At 40.2% G+C, this 22331-nt stretch overlaps 1 protein-coding gene across 3 annotated transcripts in view; it reads left to right on the top strand.

Annotated features, from left to right (window-relative positions):
- The window catches only part of FAM114A1 (family with sequence similarity 114 member A1), a 60705-nt gene that overhangs the window by 9834 nt on the left and 28540 nt on the right, over positions 1 to 22331 (top strand). For all 3 annotated transcript variants that reach the window (XM_027103161.1, XM_027103162.1, XM_027103160.1), the window contains 2 exons: positions 9287 to 9374; positions 22168 to 22281. In XM_027103161.1, the coding sequence (XP_026958962.1) occupies positions 9287 to 9374; positions 22168 to 22281 (202 nt within the window). The remainder of the gene's footprint in view (positions 1 to 9286; positions 9375 to 22167; positions 22282 to 22331) is intronic.

The raw sequence follows: 22331 nt of genomic DNA, 5'->3' as shown, positions 1-22331 counted from the left end.
ACGAAGCAGGGGGTCGGGGGGCCTGGGTTTTCATCCTCCATCTATCGTTAACTTTGTTAGTTTGAGCAAGACACCTAATTTCTCTGTGCTTCAGTTTTTCCTCTGTAAAATGAGGACTTTGCACACGAAGACCACAAGGTATCCTTCCAACTAATGTTTTGTGATTCTTTTATTCAGAATCAAGCTTCTTAGCCACAGTTTCCTCAAAGCGACTCTTAGAATTATTCTAAGATGAGATGAGATTCCTCAGGGAAGGGGGGGGGGGGGGTTCCCATCACTGGAGATGTTTAAACAAAAGCAAACAATCATTCTGCAGGAACGTCATGGAAGGCATTTGAGGACCAGATGGGAGTTTGGATCAGATATGCAAACATGTGTAAAATTTTGTTTACAAGTTCCATGATATCACAGACCCTTTAAAGCCATCCATGGACCCCCCTGAGGGAACTCCTAGACCAAAGGGTCTCGACCCTAGCTGAACATTTCAACCACTGAGAGAGCTTTAAGAAATAATGATGCCAGGATGTATATTAGCCTGAATTCTCCAGAGAAACAGAACCAATAGGATATACCCTATTCTTATATTTACCTATATGCCTGACTCTGGAACCTGGGTTCCCTCCATGCTGTCTTTCTATTGGGGGACCATTGGTTCCCAATTGTTATTGTAAGTGCTACTATTGATACATATTAAGACACTATGTCTTAGCCACACCATTCTGACCGAAGACGACTTAAAGAAACTACAAAAGCTCCACTGATTCAAAATACGTGAGCTCATGAAGGCTAGATTATACATTCCAATTTCAGACTTCTGAAAGTTATAACAAGATTGCCAATAAAGATAGCACAAAAAAATTCAGTATGCTCCTACACATCCATCTTCCTAAATTTTGAGCAAATCGAATGAATCCTGCTCTTGCAAGCACTTTATAAACCTCCTTAGTGCTACAGGGAGAGAGCCAGCTGGCAGACAGATACTCCCCTCCTCTCCCAGCACCACTGATAGCTTTCAAGGACTTTGAAAAGGTGAGCATTTCCTCATAATGAAGCATCACAAAAGTACCTGGATGGAAATACAAATATTGGCCACAGAGTTGGGGCCATGGCTCTGCATGTGTGTTTGTGGCATTGCATCAGGAGCTCAGATAGAAATGGGGTGTAGGAGGAATTCTTGTGAGTATATTGGTTCTAAGAAGGCAGAAAGCTGATATGGGTGGCTGGAAGGGCCTTGAAGGGAAGGGATATATCTCTTTCACCCAGGTTCCATTTAAACCCTTCTAAATAGGTACAAATATAGTCTCCTTTAAATAATTACCAGAAAAGGGGGTTCTGCTATCTCTCGTGGCAGCCTATCCTTGTATCTTAGGTTAATATAGAAGAATTCGGTTTTGTGCTTCGTCTTCAAGCATTGTTCGTTTGCTGTTTTATTTGCTGTTTGTTGGACACTTATAAGAAGTCCTTTTGCAGTGATGAAAACAACCACTTTTCTGTTGATCCAGCAGATAATGAATTCTACAAAAAATCTTCAATGAAAAGTTCATTTACAAGTTGGCTGTTTGGATCTTGGACACAGATTCCCTGAGGGATGTCAAGTCCTATAGGTGTAGTCAAGCTCCAAAACCTATCTGATTCCAGGTGTATCTGAGCCTAAAAGAATCTCATCACCTTTAAAAAACGTTTCTAAGGGAAAATGCCTGCTTAAAAAAAAACCTGGCAGAATAGTCTTTGAAGAAGTAAACTTATATAATCTAGGACACACTAGATTTTGTGATAATGGGTTTAAATGTATATATTTTTCTGTAAGTGGTCTGAGTTCCCTTAAAATCCACATTATTAGCTTCACCTTTGCCTGAGCCAGCATGGGGGCCATAAGTTGGCAGGTAGGGCGGTGTGACAAGGAGGGGGCCTGGGGCCAGCGGTTCTGCCAGCTACTCAGCTGGCACCTCTACCTTGAAGGATCACACCGTTTGCAGTTGATGCACTCAGAGAAGCTATTTCTGTCTTTAGGGCCCCTTTCTCATCCATTCTGATGTACAGACTCAGAAGCCATTGAGTTAAGGCTTCCTTCAGGACTCCACTCTACCACATCCATAAGAGATGGTCCCCAGCCTCACTTGAACTTTGAAGGTTGTACTAGATCCTTTAAGGCCTCACCCAGCCTCAGGATACATGAGTTATGCCCCAGAATCTGAGTAGTACAACTATCTTCAGGACGCCTACCATCTAGATGGGTAAGGCAGTGTTGCATAAAAGCAACTATAGCATGTCTTATAGTACTAGATAGGACAGGCACAAGGTAGCCTTAGAGCACTCAAATCAATCTTAAGGAGTCAGTGAAGTCCTCAGCTTCCATTCAGAGATGTTTGTCTTGAGTGCTAGCCTGGAGCGCCATTTATTCCCAGAGATCTTGTGGGACCTTATTATATACTAGTCTATCAGCCCCTAAAAGATCTAATCTAGATAAAATTTCTCTAAATTCTTAGCACCAAGAAATATTTCCCAGAGTAAAAAAAATTTCATGCCTACTGTCCTACACCAGTGCATAAGACCAATTATGAAGAAGGTAAAGAACGCAATGTTACAACTAAAAGTACTCTCAAAGGAAAACATAGACTACCACTCAATAGTTCTGTCCCTGGAAAAGGAAAAGCAGGGTGTTTAAGAGCAATAAAATTGCTATCAACAGAGACAAAGATGAGAGAACATAGGCCAAGACATGCTGATGATAGATTTTTGCCTCTTAAATGAGTGAGTAGAGTTTGCTCCAATTCTGTTGGAGTTTTTCTCCTTTTAAGCCTCTCTCCATCATGGCACCTGATTTTTGACTTGGGCAACCAGGTGGATGCTGTTGCCTTATGGCTATATTGGGCAGTGCGTCCTAAATCTGGTGGTATATTAGAATTACCTGGGAAGCTTGTTAGAAATTCAGATTCTCAGGGTAGAAACCCTGAGAGATTCTTTTTTAAAAATTTATTTACTGGGGCTTCCCTGGTGGCGCAGTGGTTGAGAGTCCGCCTGCCGATGCAGGGGACACGGGTTCGTGCCCCGGTTTGGGAGGATCCCACATGCCGCGGAGCGGCTGGGGCCGTGAGCCATGGCCGCTGAGCCTGCGCATCCGGAGCCTGTGCTCCGCAGCGGGAAAGGCCACAACAGTGGGAGGCTCGCAAACCACAAAATAAAAAAAAAATAAAAAAAAAAAAATTTATTTACTTTATTTATTTTTGGCAGCGTTGTGTCTTCGTTGCTGCGCGCGGGCTTTCTCTGGTTGCGGTGAGCGGGGGCTACTCTTCATAGCGGTGTGTGGGCTTCTCATTGCGGTGGCTTCTCTTGTTGCAGAGCACGGGCTCTAGAGTGCAGGCTTAGTAGCTATGGTGCACGGGCTTAGTTGCTCCACGGCATGTGGGATCTTCCCGGACCAGGGCAGGAACCCGTGTCCCCTGCATTGGCAGGCGGATTCTTAACTACTGTGCCACCAGGGAAGCCTGCTGAGAGATTTTTGTTTTGTTTTGTTTTTTGTTTTTGCGGCACACGGGCCTCTCACCATTGTGGCCTCTCCCGTTGCGGAGCACAGGCTCCGGCCACACAGGCTCAGCGGCCACAGCCCATGGACCCAGCCGCTCCGCGACATGTGGGATCCTCCCGGACCGGGGCACGAACCCGTGTCCCCTGCATCGGCAGGCGGACTCTCAACCACTGCGCCACCAGGGAAGCCCGAGAGAGTCTTATTCAAAAGATCACAGTAGAAGCCAAGACTCTGTATTTTTAATAAGTTCCCCCAGATAATACTCTTGCAGTCAGTCTGTGGACCCGTGTTTGGGAACCACTAATACGGGAATCGTGTACAATTGAGAAGATGGTGAGTTCCATATTGAACATGAGATGAGACATCCAAGTGAAGATATTTTGTGGGCAGTTGGTTATAGTGGTCTGGAGCCCAGGGGATAGAGAGAGATTTGGAGGCCAGCAGCAACTGGATGTTATTTAAGTAATGGGAGTGGGTAAGATTGCCCAGGTGTTATACATAAATAAAGCACAGAGGCCAAGGACCTGGCCCTGAAGTCTCCTGTCTCTAAGCCACTTTGGTCATGGACCGCTCTTTGATAAGTTGTGATTGCCAGCAAAGTTCATTCTATAAATGAAATCAAATCTCAAATCACATTATACTACACTGATGTTTTAAAATTAAACATTAATTAACAAGAAAGTTAAAGATAGCTTGTGAGAACTCATGTAGGCTTGAGAATGTGCCATTGTTTTGGACTTTTAGGTGCTTTGACCACTACCCTGTGTGAAAGGTGCATTCAACACAAATGTCTAGAATTCTAGGGGCAGGAGTTTCTTCCCTTATACCTGGCATCAGAAACCAGAATTCTCCAGAGTTCAGAGATGGATAGAAGATCATTTAGTACAGGGAAAAACCCTTTCTTGCACCCTATTCATGTAAAGGTAGGAAGAGGCTCTAAAATATATTTAACCATCTACAAGTGTTTAATACCTTTAATTTCACCATCGAGAACCCCTTTCAGATATTTAAAATGCTAGTCAACAGTCCACCATGTTTACCAGTTAAAGCCCATTTCTGTACTTCAGTATGCTAATTAGCAAAGCATCATACGTAATACAGATGCAAATAATAGAAGTGTTCATTATAGCTGCCTTTGGGGTATGGCTTTCCTGATTAGGATGCCAGCTGACCACCTGGACTGTGTGTATTTTATTGGAATGCAGTTGGGTTGTATCTTAATCTAAGGAGCTTCCATAATATCACAATATGCATGTGGAAACTTTCCAAAGTAAACTGAAATCATCATAATAAGGGATGGACAAAAAAAGCAAGAGTCAAAAGATAGGTCATGAAAGCCATGAGAATAGTCTTTTAAGAATTGAAAAGTGCTTAAGCTTCTGATGCTACTGAGAGGTCAAGAAATAAAATGACTAAAATGAGTCCATGGCTTTGACAATGAGGAAGCCATTGTGATCTTGGTGAGAATGGTTTCATGAAATAGTGACCATGGGAGAGTCACCATGGTGGGTAGAGGAGTGGAGAGGGTGGATACAGAAGGCAGGCATCTTTTTTAAGAGTTGAAGAAGAAAGAAGGACATGGAGCAGAAGCCAGAGAAGTTCGAAAGAAACATTTTGTCATCGTGATTTTCATTTGCTGGTTTTAAGATGGAGGAATCGTGCACACCATTAAATGTGGGAAGCAGCCAGAGAGAAAGGTTGAAAAACCAGGAAAAAAGGGAGAACCAACCTTCCCAGGCCCAGAGGAGTTCAGATGGAGGTGATAATTACAACTAAGAGGAAGATATCATTTCCGTTATGATAGAAGGGGAGGAAGTAATTGTGACTGGGGATGCAGTAAAGTTAGATTTGTATTGAGATGGGTTTTTGGTGTAGGCTAGTCTGTGTTTTGTCCATAAGAAAAAGCTACTCAGACTTTTAATTTGGTTTAAACAATTAGTGTTCAATATATTAAGGTTACAGATTCACAATGTCAATTTTCCCTAGTATTTACATTCATCTCACAAATCTTACTGTATTTAGAAGCCTAACATAATTGAACAGTCACTTTCAAGGGGCTTTTGATTCATGCTTGGTCCTTTTTGCCAACTTAAACACTGTCAAATATTTTTAAACTACATCTATAAACTTAATATACTTTTTAAGTACCTCATTTATCTACTTGAACAAAATCTTGCTGAGTACTTAAAAATTGTTGTAAATCTTAAATTTATAGAGTAGACTAAACAACCCCTTAGGTGGCATAACTATGCATAAACTTAGGAAGATTTCAACTTAAAAATCAGAAGTCTAATAATTCAATTATTCATTTTAAATTGATTTTCAAAAAATTGTCACTCTAATCAGATTCCTTAAACATCAGTAGTATAGAAAAGACCAAATATGCACAAAATGATTAATAGCATATTTCATGCTTTAAACCTTTCCATATTTGATGTTAAATCTTCCTAGAGTTGAGTGATGCATACTCACCAAGGAAGAAGATTACCTGGGAATAACTGAGGCCATTTTCAAGCAAATATTTCGACAGAGCTGCAGGCCTCCAGAGTAATTTACATCCTCCCAAATGTCACACTGGGCCCTTTTTAGAACAGCTGTGTCACAAATTACAAAACTTAAAAAGGCTTTGGTCTCATAACTCCTACTGTCCACATCCCAAGACCAAAGTTATACACAGTATCTGATTCTTGATCTACCCAAGGAAATAGGACAACCAGGTTGGTCTTTATCCTTTAAGAGAGGTACATATATCTTCTATCTAAATGCTAAAGGCCTTTGAATTTGATGGAATTCTAAGATTTGTGCATATTTTTCTATCTAATGATACCTTTGAACTTGATAGCCTAAAAATAAATAAATGTCTTTTATATTTAAAGAACTTCGAACTTGATAGAATCTTGCACTCTTTCGTGTTCTTAGGACCACACAACAGTTATAGATGTTTGAATGATCTCCAGTTGAGTTTTGGAGATCCCTCTTGATCAAACCAAGTCTGATTTGCTGTTACAATATGCGGTCACTCTTCTGTGAGTTTATGAGGAAGGGACAGGAAGTTGAGAGAGTTCTTATCTGATGGCTTCTGTTTTCTCTGTAAATTAGGATGTGAAGTTCTCTGGTAAAGGAGGTGGGGGTTACATGGGTGAGGGTGAGAAAAAAGCTTTAAAATATCCATATATGAAAATGGGAGATCTGAGTAGATCCATGCTGCCTAATTTGTAGTCTCATAAGCATGTGACATTAAAGCTATTTAAAGTGGAGACAATACTCAAGATGAGATATATTTATAATTCATGTCAAACATTTAGTTTTTGTGGTTTTATATTAAATGTGCACATTTAGTTATTTGAGTATTTGCCATTGATAACAAATATTCTTTTTAGCTGATCAGGAAGTCACAGCTCAATGTCAAAGGAGCTTTATTAATAAAGCAATTGAAGTAGTCACACTGCAAAAAGTTCTAGACTCATTTAACATTAATTTCCATTTGCTAGTCAATTACCAGCTGTCACGGCATATTACGTATTATAAATGTGAGTCAGAAGCTGTCACCCCTAAGTGTATTAACTCTCCCTAATCACATAGGTAGAGATTGGTCCCATGAAAGAACTATATTAATCACCAACTTACATATGTCTTCATGATGGTATAAAATGGCCACTGGCTTCATTGCTGAAGTGAAGTAAATCAATGTAGACACCAAAAATGAAAGCAGACTGTCATGAATCTTGAGTATTTCCATTCATGTTAACAAGCTTCTCATTGTTTCCAAACAGAAAAATAATGTCAGCCAACTTTCAAAACTTTTTGCTTCTTAGTGTTAAAAATGTAGTTACTTATTATTATTACTAGTTAACATTTCTGGAGTATTTATTATGTGCTAGGCACTATGCTTACAGCTTTAAGTGAATTATTTCTTTTAACTTTCACAATAACCCTGTGAGGTTATTGGTTCTTATACTTATGGTTGCATTTTTGTAATGAGTCAGTGATAGCTAAAAGACTTGAGTAACTAACATGTCCAAGTGGCAGAGCCTGGAGTCAAACCCAAGCAATTTAATTCCATAACCTTTACTCTTGACCAGTAGTCTATGCTCATGGATGATGTTTGATATTTATGAGGTGAATCGCTTAGGAATGCATTTGGGTGCAAGTAACTAAAACCCAACATATATTAGCTTACAAAATAGCAATTAATTTTTTCTCACTTAACAGAAAGAATGGAGATATGCAACAACTCACATTTGTTTAGTAGCTTAGCAGTACCAGGACCAGTGACTCTGTGATTCCCTGGCCTTTCCCTCATGGCAGCAAAAATGGCTGCTTTAGTTTCAAGCATCAGGTCCACATTCAGGGCAGGAAAAAAGGAGAGGGGAGAGTCGGCACAGACAAAACTCTGTATTTTATCATGAAAGCAAAACCTTTCCCATTTATATCTCACTTGTCAAAACTGTTTCACATGGCCACCCTTATCTGCAAGAGTGGAAGATAAGAGTGGAAGACTGTATGCAGAAGGAAGTTGGGGATGACGATGGACCAGCCTTGAGTCAAAAGTTATAGAATCTACAAACTCTGTAGGAATTTTTCATTTCCTTCTTAACTTCTTCCTTTCTTTTCTTGGAGTGAAAGAGCTGTTATTCTTCATCTCCTAATGTGTTCTTGCCTCATTTTCTATAATGCATTCCTGGATATTAAGGGAAAGCTGTGGTTCCACCGAGTCAGGATGCATTGGTTGCAAGTAACAGAAACTAAGCACACCTAAGAAAATGGATGAATTTCAGTCATTTATTTAACAACTAAATTTATTAAGCACTCATTATACGCCATGAATTCTATGCTCTGTGGACATAACAGTGAACAAAACATTAAAAGAGAGAGAAACACTGTGCTGGAATCTCATAAAACCCAAAAGTAGGAATGCGGTAGGGCCTTGAAGAGGGACAGGAAGCAGAGGCTGAGAAGCTCTCTGGAATCCAAACAGTTTCTCTGAGCGTATCTCAGAGAGGATTCTGCTCACTATGCTTTCTCTTAATTCTTAGTCTGCATGGTGGGTAGAATATGGTCACCCCACATTGTCTGAGTTTTTATCTTCTATTCAAGCTGAACCAGAATCTCTCAGTCCCAATCAAAATACCTAGGAAAAAGAATTTGAATCAAGTGAGCCCAGGGACAGTGAGAGATATAGTTACAGGGGTCATTGTGAGTGGAGTGGACACCTTGAAGTTGTCTACCTCAAAAGGCTTCCTGTTGCTATTCGCCATCTCCAAGCTTCTTGATGCTTTTCTAGACGCTTTGCCTACTACCATCCATGCCAAAGCTCCCTCCTACCACCCCAGATTTTTGAAAGTTAACCCTACCTTGAAGAGCACATTATTTTAGTTCTGTAAAAATTGCATGAGTCAAGGTTGTTTTGGAGTTTCAACAAATCACTCTGTACCCTAAAATACTAAATCTCCCCCTCCCCTCCACAGCCCTATCCCTGTCTTCCAGATAATGGCAGATTTGGGTCTTAGTTGACATCAAATTCCCTTCTCACCTCAAGCTAAGCCCTCAGAAGCCGACACCACTACAAACCAATTTGGTTCCAAAGTACACATTGCAGTGTAGACTGGTATATTTTATGGCCCTTATAAACTATAAGCCAATGAGATATGGTTGTTGGTGATTTTTTTAAAATCTTCTCTTTGTTTCAAACGAATGGGTGTTTTTCCATTCAGGGATGAATGAAATTGCTGACCTTGTGGGTAATCTGGTTTTTTGCAGGCCGTGGATTCCTCTCCACGTGGAGGGGGCTGGGCAGGCTGGGGCTCCTGGGGCAAATCTCTGCTCTCATCAGCATCTGCCACAGTAGGTAAGCATTACACATTGCGTTTGAATGGATAAAGTTCAGGAGCCAAATAGGATATGACATTTTGATCATACCATGTACTGATAGAGTTTAACATTAGCTCATGACATAATAAGAGCAAATTGTTTTTAGTGTTTGCTGTTCTAAGTGCTTCCTGTATATTAATATATTTATTCTTCAAAATAACCCTATGAGGAGGCACTCTTATTTTCTCCATTTTAGAGGTAAGGAAGCTGAATCACAGAGAGGTTAAACATTATCCAAAGTCAGGAGTGGCTGAATTGGCTTTTAACCATTATATTATATTGCATCTTAGAATATAAGATTTAGGCTTTTATAATATATCCTTAATGCTTTGTGTTTATCATCCCGCATGAACATTTTAAAATATATAAATAGCCTACTCCCTAAAAGGATTTGAGGTATCTCAATAAAAGGCATTCATCACAGGGTATTAAAATACAAATACAAAAAGAAATATGCAGGTAGGGAGGAGATATATATCAAGGATAATATAATTGAACATTGACCTTAACTCTGAGATTCTTGGCTACCAGTAGATTATCTATCTCACTGAGTGATAAAACAAGACTTAGTTTATTTAGATAAATTTATTTTCCTTGTATTAAACTTTTGAAGAAATGTCCCATATTGGCTCATATACAAAGAGAAAATATAATAGACAATGTCTTCATCAGTGAAGGTTTGTCAGAATATTCTTCATGTGACCATTTCTTATATCCACTCTTCATGAAAACTGAAGGTACAACCTAAACGTGTCTATGATAATGTAGCCGTAGCATTTCATCTTGAGGGTAGAGAGTGAAGAGCAGGATAGGGGAAGTCACAGGTAACACAGCTTGCAGATCATCTAACTCAGGTGTTCTCAAGGTATCTCTGTGGCATGAGGATCTTGTGATGGGCCATGAATTGGTCCAATTCACTGTTACTCCTAAAACCAGCAGGGCTGAGGTCTTTGACCCCACTCTAATGGACCATGGTCACAAACAGTTGAAGGGCCAGATACCTAATCTGATAGAACTTAGACTCCCTGGAAGAATGGATAGATTGCATTCTCCTAATTCCATGTCTGTCAAGTATCAGGAGAGCTCTGGCAAGAAGTAGATGGTGGTCAAATAAACGTTGCCCTCTGCATGAGAGCCTGGAAAGCAAATTTTTTTCTATTGCTAATTGAAAGGCCAGGTATGCCATGAATATTACATATGCAGATGGAAAAATTAATCAGATTAAAGTAGAAGAGCCTGTTTTGTTTTTTGAACAGGACAGAGTCTTTTCATAAGAGTGAGGACAGGAACCTGAAGGCATCCTACTTCCTAGGGAAAATGTTTGAGATTTAGTGGCTCTCAAATGCATCTTGCCTCTGGCAACACTCAGGATTGCCAGCTTTCTGAACCAAAATTAAAAATGTGCAGTCTAAAAGTTTCTGAAGTTGTGATAAGTCATGGAACAGTAAATTATATGGTCACCAAATTATACGGCTCTCCTCATGGTTTATGTCATAAAACAGTACAGTGTTTTGGGTGCTTCCAGTTATAATGGTGTCCAGAACTGCCCTGGCTTATAATGAACTTGGTGCTTCAGAAGGTTCTATTATAGACAAAGGATTTACTTTCTCGTTAAAAATTTAAATATAAGCTCCTTCCACGGTAAAGACAGCTATCAGCTGCCCTGTGGGTGTCATGTGCAGGTGTTTTTGGTACACTTACAGGTGCACTCACCTGTGACTGCTTTGCTCCTCGTAGGTCTGACTCTTTGCTATTGTTTCTTATCAGTCAGCGACTACACCTCACCATTTGACTTTGGGCTTTGCTGGACCTTTATAAAGTTTTCCATCCATCAACTGGCGGCTTACCTGTTGAATTTACTGTGCATTATCTTTTTCAGTGTCCTGTTGTAATCTGACCTTTGCACATATACAGCCTAGTGCAGCCTTCTTCTGGTGGACTGTGCTCCAAGACCTCTAGATTTTGTTACCTGATTCAGGTATAACCAGTAGATGATGCTGGCTTTACTGCTTAAAAATCAGGCTGTGACTCCGATGGCAGGTCCCAGCCCATACTGGTAGGCACTCATCTTTTAATTTGACCTCAAGTCAGTGTCTTAATCTTTAGCCTGTGCTTGGGTTTGGGGTTACTCTTGAGGTTTCCCTAAGGCACCCCGAATAAATGTTGCGTCTTGTTAATGTTGCAACCACTTAAAACTTGTGGTGCTTCTCACCTGGCTCTGTGCAGTAACTGATCCAGAAGAACCTGGGGAGATAACTGCCTGTGGACCAGCAGGATCATTGTGCCATCACTACTGCCATTTCCCTCTTATGGTTGGTGGAGACAGGGCTCCTCTGAGATGATCTGACAGTCACACATTGCCCCATCAAATATCAGAATGAAGTTCAAGTAGACCCTCTTGTATTCACTTCTATTGCTATGTAAGGAGTTACCACACATGTGGAGGCTTAAAACAACATACAGTGATTATCTCACAGTTTCTATGGATCAGGAATTCAGGTCCAAGATAGCTGGGTTCTCTGCTTAGTGACTTGCCAGGCTGAAATCAAGGTGTCAGCTAGCTGCATTGTCATCTGACATTCAGGGTCAGTTTCAAGGTTATTCAATTTGTTGGCAAAATTAGTTCCTTGCGGTTGTAGGGCTGACACCCCTGTTTTCTTGCTGGTTATTGGCCAGGGTCGCTCAACTCCTAGAGGCTGCCCTCCGATCCTTTTTCAAAGCCAGCAGAATAATTTCTCCCATGCTTCAAATCTCTCCCTTTAGGAAGGGCCCAAGTCCCTTTTAAAGCCCACCTGATTAGTTCAGGCTCATCCAGGATCTCTCTTTTGATTAACTCAAATTCAACTGATTAATGACCTTAATTACTTCTGAAAAGTCCCTTCACCTTTACTATATAATGTAACCTAATCATGGGAATGAATCCCATCATATTCACAATCCTGTCCACACTCGAAGTGGGGGGATTGGGCTTCCCTGGTGGCGCAGTGGTTGAGAGTCCGCCTGCCGATGCAGGGGACACAGGTTTGTGCCCCGGTCCGGGAGGATCCCATATGCCGCGGAGCGGCTGGGCTCGTGAGCCATGGTCGCTGAGCCTGCGCGTCTGGAGCCTGTGCTCCGCAACAGGAGAGGCCACAACAGTGAGAGGCCCGCGTACCGCAAAAAAAAAAAAAAAAAAAAAAAGTGTGGGATTGCATGTTGTATATGCCAGGGTTGAGAATCTTAGGGTGATCTTTCAATTCTCCCTAACAGACCTCCCTTTTCCGTTTGAAAACCTCATCAGTTATACCACCAATGCCAGAAACTTAGTATTTTTTAAGGGCTCTGGCTACATGTTGGAATTTTTTTTTCAGGAGAAGGAAGGATTTATTATTACTTGCAGTAAGTAAGGAGAACACCAGGGATCCTTCCCAAAACACTATCTCCCTGATATATGTTGGAAGTTTGAAAAGCATTTTAATCTTGGCATTTTTCTCTTATTTGCACCCACAATGACCAAAGGGCACATGAGGGAGAGCAAAGAAAGTTTGAAATATTGATACTCATTCTAAGAATCCCTTTGGAAAAATTGGAGCTATATTTAGAGATGTAGAGACTAAATATGTTCATCACCGCTGGTCATCACAACCCCAATAAATGCAATAACAAGATAGCTGAATGCCATCCCTAAGTTGTTCTCCAGGTACATTTTGGAGATTTTTGGTCAGGATGGGCTTTAACTTTACAAAGTAATAGTAGCTAAACTAATAGCAGTATATACTTGAAAACGAGATAAGTATTTTGGTGGACCTGATAGAGAACTAAAACTTGAAGCAAAAGGGGAGGCTTAGGTTCCAAGGCTGGAAACAGGCAGTGGTGGTGATTGGGAATTTGACTCCCAAAACATAACAGGGATCACAAGTGTGCCACAAATGGAGAAGTGTCACAGCCAGGCTCACAGCCTGAAATAGACGGTTAGAATAGGGTTCAACCACCTGTTTACAGAAGCTTGAAAAAGTTATGGGCACCGTCCTGGGTTGTGGTCTATCTTGAGCTACTATCTTTGGATTGAGAGAGGCAAGCAAGGCAGACCTTCCATTATGTACAGGCAAATAATATCCATCCAGGGCTTTGCAGCATTAACAGTTTATTATCACAGGGTGAAAAAACTTATTGGAAAACAGAGCACTCACAGCAGCAGACAAGCTCTTGAAGGTTTATAAATTGCCTGTGGAAAGTAAAGAAAGAAAATAACCATATATTCTATTGCAATTAATTCCCACTCAGAAACCTCATGTTACCCCCGGGGTAATTCCAGTTGCAGATGGAATTCTATGCAAGACAGCATCTATAACAAAACTCAGAGCTGTCAATTGAGCACTAGAAACAGAAACCAATACTTCTTACAGTTGTTGAAAAACTGCAGTCACAATCATTAGAACTGTTTAGAGTTGGCAGGAGAGTAACTGGAGAATGGAAAGATTTAGAAGATGATTCTGTCCCGGAAAGAACACTGTATCAGAAGTCATAAGACCTGAGACCCGGTCCCAACTGCTACTAACTTGTGATCACAAAGAATTGTCACTACCTAGCTACACTATGCACTGAACCTCTCCAGACTCAGCTCCTTACTTGGGAAAGTATGGGTGGAAGAACTTGAGAAATTCTAAGATTCCCTCCAACTTCCAGAATATGATGATTCCATAGTTTGTGGCTGTATATAGCAGGAGAAAGATATTTGTAACCACTGTGCTAAGTAGAAAAATATAGAAAATTGATTGACTTTTTGCTACACTGTATTTTTATATTTTATCTTTTGCCTCACTACTTTGACCCCCAAGGTTAAGGGAAAATGAGAAAAAGCAACCTTTCCAATGCTTATATAAAATCCAACATTTCTCAGCCAACAATTGTTTTTGGAGAAGCCATATCTCCTGCATTAGTTTCATTGACAGCCATGCTATTATCACATTCTAAGAAGACTTGATCAGCTGCCATTCATGCCTTTGGACAAGTTCGTAAGATACAATGAAAACGGTTGTTATTTAAGATCCAGGAAGAAACCTGAGTGGGAAAGGAAAATGTAAAAAAAAAGAAAAAGCAATTTTGATGATAATTTCAAAGTACTGTTGTGAGAACCAGATGTGATTTCCCACAAGCACCTTAGAGACCTGACTTAATCATAGAATATATTGCTAAGTTAAGTGATGGACCAGTAATCAAAATGAAAGTCAACAATGCTGAGATATATACAAATATACCAAGGTAAAAATTCTATAGTAGAATAGATCAACTTATTTCCAGATACTACAAATGACCTACATGTTTATTTAAAATTCTAGTTTTGACAGTTTTATGAGTCTCAACACCTTGTATAAGAGTACCTGAGGAGGGGGAGGGAGATCTGATCTGCATATTTACCTTTTCAGAGTTACCATTGTTCTCCTTCCCCATCCTCTCCTGAGTTACACAATTTTTTTCCTTCAGCACATTTTAATGAAAGTCTTCTACCAGCACTGTCAGAAATAATGACAATGTCTTTTTATCACAGAGAACAGCAAACTTGTCAGAATGATACTACAGTAAGAACTCTTAACTAGGTATTTCAGTATCAATATCACATGGGTTTATTTTTGAAGGTGGCATTGCTGATGATGTGAAAATTCTCAAGGATCATTGATACAAAAGATAATAGGATTAATGCTTGGAGTTTGTTCACAATCCTTTACAATCTATGAATAAGTTAATGAATTCCTATGTGATGGCAAGGCAAACACTATGAGTTGAGAAACTCTTCTTGTCAATTTTGAACCTAAAGAGAAGTGAGTATCTGATTACAGAGTGGGCATCAACCATCATTACGGAGAGAGAAGACTTTTCCAAAAGGAAGGTTGATTGGCTGCAGGTTCTGCTGCCCTGAAGTTGGCTTTAGTTGAGCACAGCAACACCATCTATGTGTTTTTCTAAATAACTACTTCTCACAACTATAATATCTTGAATTCATTGATAGTAGAGTCTGAAATGCAGCCAATATTTTTATTTTTATTTATTTTAACATCTTTATTGGAGTATAATTGCTTTAGAATGGTGTGTTAGTTTCTGCTGTATTAACAAAGTGAATCAGCTATACATATACATATATCCCCATATCTCCTCCTTCTTGTGTCTCCCTCCCTCCCACCCTCCCTATCCCACCCCTCTAGGTGGTCACAAAGCACAGAGCTGATCTCCCTGTGCTATGCGGCTGCTTCCCACTAGCTATCGGTTTTACAGCCAATATTTTTAAATGGTTCTATTTCTCAAAAATTCACCCAAAGAAGAGTAGAAATTGGCACAACCTTCAGAAGAACAATTAACACTATCTATAAAATTTTAGATGCATGTGTCCTCTGTCTAGCAGTTCCACTGTTGATTCTTTGCAAAAGTTCATTAATGTATATGTTCAATATGGAATTCACTCAGCAAATACATATCTTACCAGGCCCTGTTCTAGGCACTTGAGGTAAAGCAGTGAGTAAACAAGATGAAGACCTTGTAGTAGAGTTTACAGACTTGTGGAAGGATGCAGACAATAAACAATACACATCCAGCAATCCCACTCCTGGTTATATACCCAGAAAAAAACCATAATTCTAAAGGATACATGCACCCCAATGTTCATTGCAGCACTATTTACAATAGCCAAGACATGGAAGGAACCTAAATGTCTATTGACAGAGGAATAGATAAAGAAGATGTGGTATATATTTATATAATGGAATATTACTCAGCCATGAAAGAGAATGGAATAATGTCATTTGCAGCAACATGGATGGACCTAGAGATTATCATACTAAGTGAAGTAAGTCAGACAAAGACAAATATCTTATGATAGCACTCATATGTGGAATCTAATTTTTAAAAAGGCTGAAACAAATGAACTTGTTTGCAAAACAGAAACAGGCTTACAGATATCAAAAACAAAGTTATGGTTACCAAAGGGGAAATGTTGGGGGGAGGGATAAATCAGGAGCTTGGAATGAACGTACACACGCTACTATATATAAGATAGATAACCAACAAGGACCTACTGTATAGCACAGGGAACTCTATTCAATATTCTGGGATAACCTATATGAGAAGAGAATCTAAAAAAGAATGATTATATGCATATTTATAACTGAATCACTTTGCTGTACACCTGAAACTAACACAACATTGTAAATCAACTATACTCCAAAAAAATTAAAATTTTTAAAAATTAAAAAATAAACAATACACATAATGAGTAGGAAGATTATAGAGAGGGTTATAAAGTGTTAAGTCTATGAAAAATATAAGGTAGTGTCAGGAGTACAGGTTAAGCTTTTAAAAAAGGTGGTGTGGGGTAGATCTTAATGAAATGGTATTTGAGCAGAGACCTGAAAGAGCTGAGGGAGTTCACCAGGCATATATGAGAAACTGGAAACAACCCAAGTATCCATCCACAGAGAATGTTAAACATGACAGAACCATTCAGTGGAATTCTGATTCTATGCAACCATTAAAAAGAATGAGGTAGATCAGTGTCCTAGGTCGGATGCCCGGGGAGAAACTGAGGCAGGGATGAGTGTCCTGGAGTTTTATTAGGAAGGACCCTCAGGAGCAAGCCTTGCAAGAACTGGGCTGCAATGCAGTTGCGTCAGAGGCCACAGCCCATCCCACAGGGAGCTTGGGGGTTGGGATGACTCTTCAGAGCTGTCCCAGGGCATAAGGCACAGGACCAGGCTTTTGTATCACCAACTTCCCCACTGACCAGTCATTACAGTACAGTCTTGAAGGAGCCAATTCCCTTTGGTGAAGGGCATTTCAAAGGGAGGCGTTTAGCTGAGAGCTAGCTGTCAGCAGGGGTGAAGGAGCACTGGGCTCCCAGGCAGCACACACAGCCTCCACCACCACCTACACATGCTGAGACCTCCACTGTATATGGTGAAGCCGGGTCCAAGACACTTATATGTAGGGATGTGCTTTTCAGAACTTTTCCCTGAAAGGAATCAACAAGAAACAAATCAGACTTGTTATCCTTAGAAGGAAATGGGGTGTAGGGGGTGGGACTGGAAGGAAGGCAGGGCCCCTTTAAGTCTTTTAAGAGCCCTCTCCTTTTGGAAGTCCCTCTCATATCACAACAAATATAATAAAATGCACCCACATCCCTCATTAAATATGTAATTTGTATATAACTGTGGAAGAGTTGAATTTACTTGAACTATAGTTGACCAGTTGACCAAGTATTACATTTTTGAACACATTTAAGTAAATATTATTTAATTTCTAATTTACAAATTTTCTTTTTTGTCTTTTAGAACCAATACTTCTTTTCAGGTCTTAAATCATTCCATAGGCCCCTGTAAGCTCATAGACTGTATTGACTGTTAGGTCAATAGGCGCTGTTTAGGGAGAAAGAGGCTGGCCCACCTTCTGTTGTCTATGTTTCTATACTCTGATTTTGCTAACATTATAAATGTTTATTTTTACTTATTTATTTAATTTTACATTTTTTATCACTTTAATTAAAAGTTTTATTTTGAAAAATATTCAGACCTACAGAAGAATTGCAAAAATGTTATAATGAACTCTCACAGTACCTTGATATAGATTAACCTAATAAATGTTTATTTTTAGAAATCAACCATATAGAGAAATGAGATTTTTTTTAAGTTTCTTTTCTATGTATCCACCTTTTAAAAAGAAAAAGAAAGAAATGAAATGAAAAAGAAGGAAACGTTATATTAAAGATTAAAGCAATCTAAAAGGGGAGAACCCTCTGAACAAGTTAGCTGCTGCCCTCCTGGGGGGTCCTTTATCATAAGGGACCAGCAGAAAGTACCCATAAGGCTACCCAGTCATCCAGGGTGCTGTGTAGAACTACTCTTGCTCCCCTAAGTTACCACTTGGTCAGAGAGACCCTCCCACCAATAACAGATTATTTTCATCCTCCAGAGAGAGGGGAGACCTCCCTTCAATGGGGTTTGATCTTCTCAACAAGAAGAGAGGTTGGTAAAAAATTTTTGAGAAAAAATTAAACTGGAGGTAGAAGACAGCACCACACAGTGTCTTGGGATCCGTGCCTGCACAGCACAGGGATGATCCTAAAAACATTAAGCTGTACCAACCCAAGGCACAGCTGGGAGGGCCAGGGTTAGAGGAAGGTTTCACTGCAGGGGTGACCTTCACCTGGCTGTTTGGTCAAGGTAAGGTAACTCAAGCTAATTTTAACATAAACCAATATTTTAAAGATGAAGAAGCTCCTGATTAAGTATCTGATCTCCAAGGAGTTATAGAAATGGGACTAAAATGACATTTAATCAACTACAAACGGCATGTAAGACTTTCTTAACATAACATAGTGATTGAGCAAGTGAGTTTTAGAGTCAGAAATATGGGGTTCAAACCCTGCTTCTGCCACTTATTGGTTTGGGGACCTTCAGCAAGTAATTTCACATCACCAGGTCTCAGTTTTCTCAATCGTGAAATGGGCATAATAGTATCTCTTACTTCATAATGAAAAGATTAAATAAGATAATTTACTACACTGAAAATATTTAGTCCAGTGCCTGGGACATAGTAAGTGCTCAATAATGTTGACCAGTACCAAAGGTTTCACATATTTCTTCTCAGTGACCTTATAAAACCCTGGGAGGTAGATGTTATAAACCTCCTTTCAGAGAAGACACAGCAGCAGAGACTCAGAAAGGTCACCAAGACCACATGGCTAATAACTGATGGAACCAAAATTCCTCCACAAGACTCCTGACTCCTAAGTTTAGGGTGTTTTCCACTAGAGTATGGATGATAAATTAAACACCAGCCAATCATTTAACATTTGTTTTTAAATGATACAGTATCACGGCATGTATTATCTTACTTTCTTTGCAGTACTCACCTTTTTACTGCAGTAAGTCAAAGAGTAGAGGATATTCCGTCTTTAGAACGATAGAATTTGGATGGGTTCATTTCTTGGGGATACTTAGGGTTCATGATGACATGTGAAGAAATGAATCCATGAACTACACCCTGTAGTACTATTCATATTGGTTGTTTTTCTCTGTTATTGGTAGAACAAAACCAGTATCTCTGAGAATGAATCGCTCTCAGTCAAAAGGCAACAGTGGCTCCGTATTATTACTTCCTTGTCTGGGCACTAGATGTCACACTAAGTAAAATTTTAGAAGTTATTCTTCAAAGTAGGGTGTGGCATAGAGTCTAAACCTTAGCTATGAAAAACCATAGGTTTATATTTCTAGTAGAATGTAGTTAAAGATGTACTTTCACTAACAAAAGAACTCAGAAAAAAAGAACTGTTAATTAGAAAATATAATTGGAGGAATCTTAAATATGTGCAAATCCTTGTACATCCATGATACCTCAATAGTGTGTATATGTTTGTGTGTGTATGTGTGTGTGTGTGTGTGTGTGTGTGTGTGTGTGTGTGTGTAGGTGGAGTAGCAGCCTATTGTCATGTCTGTTAAAAAGACACATTCTACTTATTATACACGTAAAATGGTATTTCCTTCCAGAAACAAAGCGATTTTTCTAGAGGCAGGTAGTGCATACATATCCACAGTCGTTTGTGAGAAGCTGAGATGGTGAGAAGCTGTTCTTCCCCGGGAAAAGATTCAGACATGGCTCTAACCTGCGAAGGGATGGAGAAGGTGAAAGAGGAGGTAATGACAGTGAAGTTCATTAAACCCTGAATGGTCTCAGGGAAGGATATGGAATCATCTCTCTTGTACAGTTTACACAAAGAAGATATAGCAGATGCCCACCAGCCTTCTGAAACTCATTTATCCCTTGATTTTAGCTCTCAGAAATCTAAATGAGAATCATGGATGGAGATTTGGATGTACATTATTTCCTTTTTGAAAATATTTGTGCTTTTAAAGGATGTCGAGGAATATGAGCTCAGTATATAATAAAGTTAGATAATTATATCCCATAATTTACATGTGTTACTGAAACTCCAGTGAGTTTCCGTTGAAATGCTTTGAATTAATTGGAAGCTAGAGAGAATCAAGTCTTACTTTTAGCAGTTATAGTGCATCTTTTTTTAAAAGTAACTCAATAAGGCTTCCCTGGTGGTGCAGTGGTTGAGAGTCTGCCTGCCGATGCAGGGGACACGGGTTCGTGCCCCGGTCCAGGAAGATCCCACCTGCCACGGAGCGGCTAGGCCCGTGAGCCATGGCTGCTGAGCCTGCACGTCCGGAGCCTGTGCTCTGCAACGGGAGAGGCCACAACACTGAGAGGCCCGCGTACCGCAAAAAAACAAAACAAAACAAACAAACAAAAAACAAAAAAAAAGTAACTCAGTAATGAATTTGGACTGTATCTAATGATCTACACATGAATATAGTCATATGTTTCTGTATGTAATTAATGTTGTAAACATTGTAAATATTGTTTCCTAAGTTTCAGTGTTTTCTAGATAGTGTATAATAACAGGTGATTCCCACTGGATATAATTAGTCCTCTATCAGTTTGGCAAATTTTGGTGCCGTGATTAAGTTAAGACCCCTCTGATAAGCAAGCTTACGATTGATGAAATATGACTCTTTGGGTTTGGGGTTCATCCATGTCTTTCTCTTATTCAGGAGATGGACGGTCAGTCATTTGAATGGTGCCCTCTACAACTAGATGGTTCTCTTTGGCTCTCAAATCCTGCTGTGACTTGGGCTTTTTTCCCCCAGATATTAATATTGCTGCTGCCTTGGGTTTTAACAACCTGAGGTTGCCTAGGGTCCTGAGTGAATCTTTCATTTTCTCCCCGAGCACTAAGGGGGAGGTGAGTGCTGTGATGATGGCAGCCCAGGCTGCTTCTCCAAGAATTCAAACAGCCACTTAGGACATCACTAGACTATTAGTTTTCTAAGGAGAAAAACATGGCTCCAAAATAAAATGTAGACAAAGCTATTTCTCTGTCAAGCCAAAGTTTGTTTGTGTGTATGTGTCAGTGGCAGGGCGGGGGTAGTGGATGAGAAGGTCAGCTCTGTATTCACTAAACAGTTATTGATATTGAATGCACACTGTGCTGGGCTCCAGGGAATTATAGGGATTGTCCCGGCTCAGATAGAGTAAAATCAGTGCCCCTCATCCTGGCCGACTATTCTTACATCTTGTGTTTGGACTGTTACTGCTTAAGATAACTATCAGAGCTGTTGAGTGCCCTTTCTGGTTTTCCCACTGGCTTGCCTTTGGATCATGACATGTCATCTCCAGACCCTGCTCTCACACATACAGACCATACTAAAGGAATGACTGACACTTTGTTAAGGCTCAGCTGATTTCTATTCAACAAGTAGTAATTGAGTGCCTACAATAGGATAGGCCTACAAGGAATCAAAAAATGAATGACACGTACCTGCCTTGAGAAGCTTAGAAAAGAGGAAAGAGGGTAAGACGGGGATACCATTCACAGATAATACCTTGGGTTGGAAACCCCAGGTTGCTAGTTAGATAGTGTGAGAAGTAAGAGGGACTAATAAAGCATCTGGGAGCCCTGTACACGCACTTATTTGCTCCTCACAACAACACAGTGGAGAAATTGAGTCACAGAGAGGTGGTAGCTTCTCAGAAGTCACCCATCTGGGTGATGGTGAAACTGAGCTCGAACTGGAACCCACATCTGAGAGCTCGCAAAGTCTGTGCTGTTAATCACCATGTTCTCTCACAGTCGGGATATACACCTACAGCTTACAAGAAGAGCTCTGGGAGATGGGCTGTGGAACCTGCAGACCATGGGCTTCTGTTGTATCTATGAGCCATATTTTATTTCCTGACAGGTCATGGGTTGACAGCGGTCAAGGAAAAAGCAGGGGCCACCCTCCGGATTCATAGTGTGAATTCTGCCTCTTCCGAAGGGGCCCAACCTGATACTGCAAATGAAATCCCTCAAAGTGAGTGGCGCATTTATTTGGGGATTTCCTGGACTTGGGCTGCATTACAC

The sequence above is a fragment of the Aethalodelphis obliquidens genome, unplaced genomic scaffold (assembly GCF_003676395.1).
Source record: "Aethalodelphis obliquidens isolate GAN/ISIS:26980383/991018 unplaced genomic scaffold, ASM367639v1 scaffold6, whole genome shotgun sequence".
Classification (NCBI taxonomy): domain Eukaryota; kingdom Metazoa; phylum Chordata; class Mammalia; order Artiodactyla; family Delphinidae; genus Aethalodelphis; species Aethalodelphis obliquidens.
This window is presented reverse-complemented; position numbering and strand designations above follow the sequence as displayed.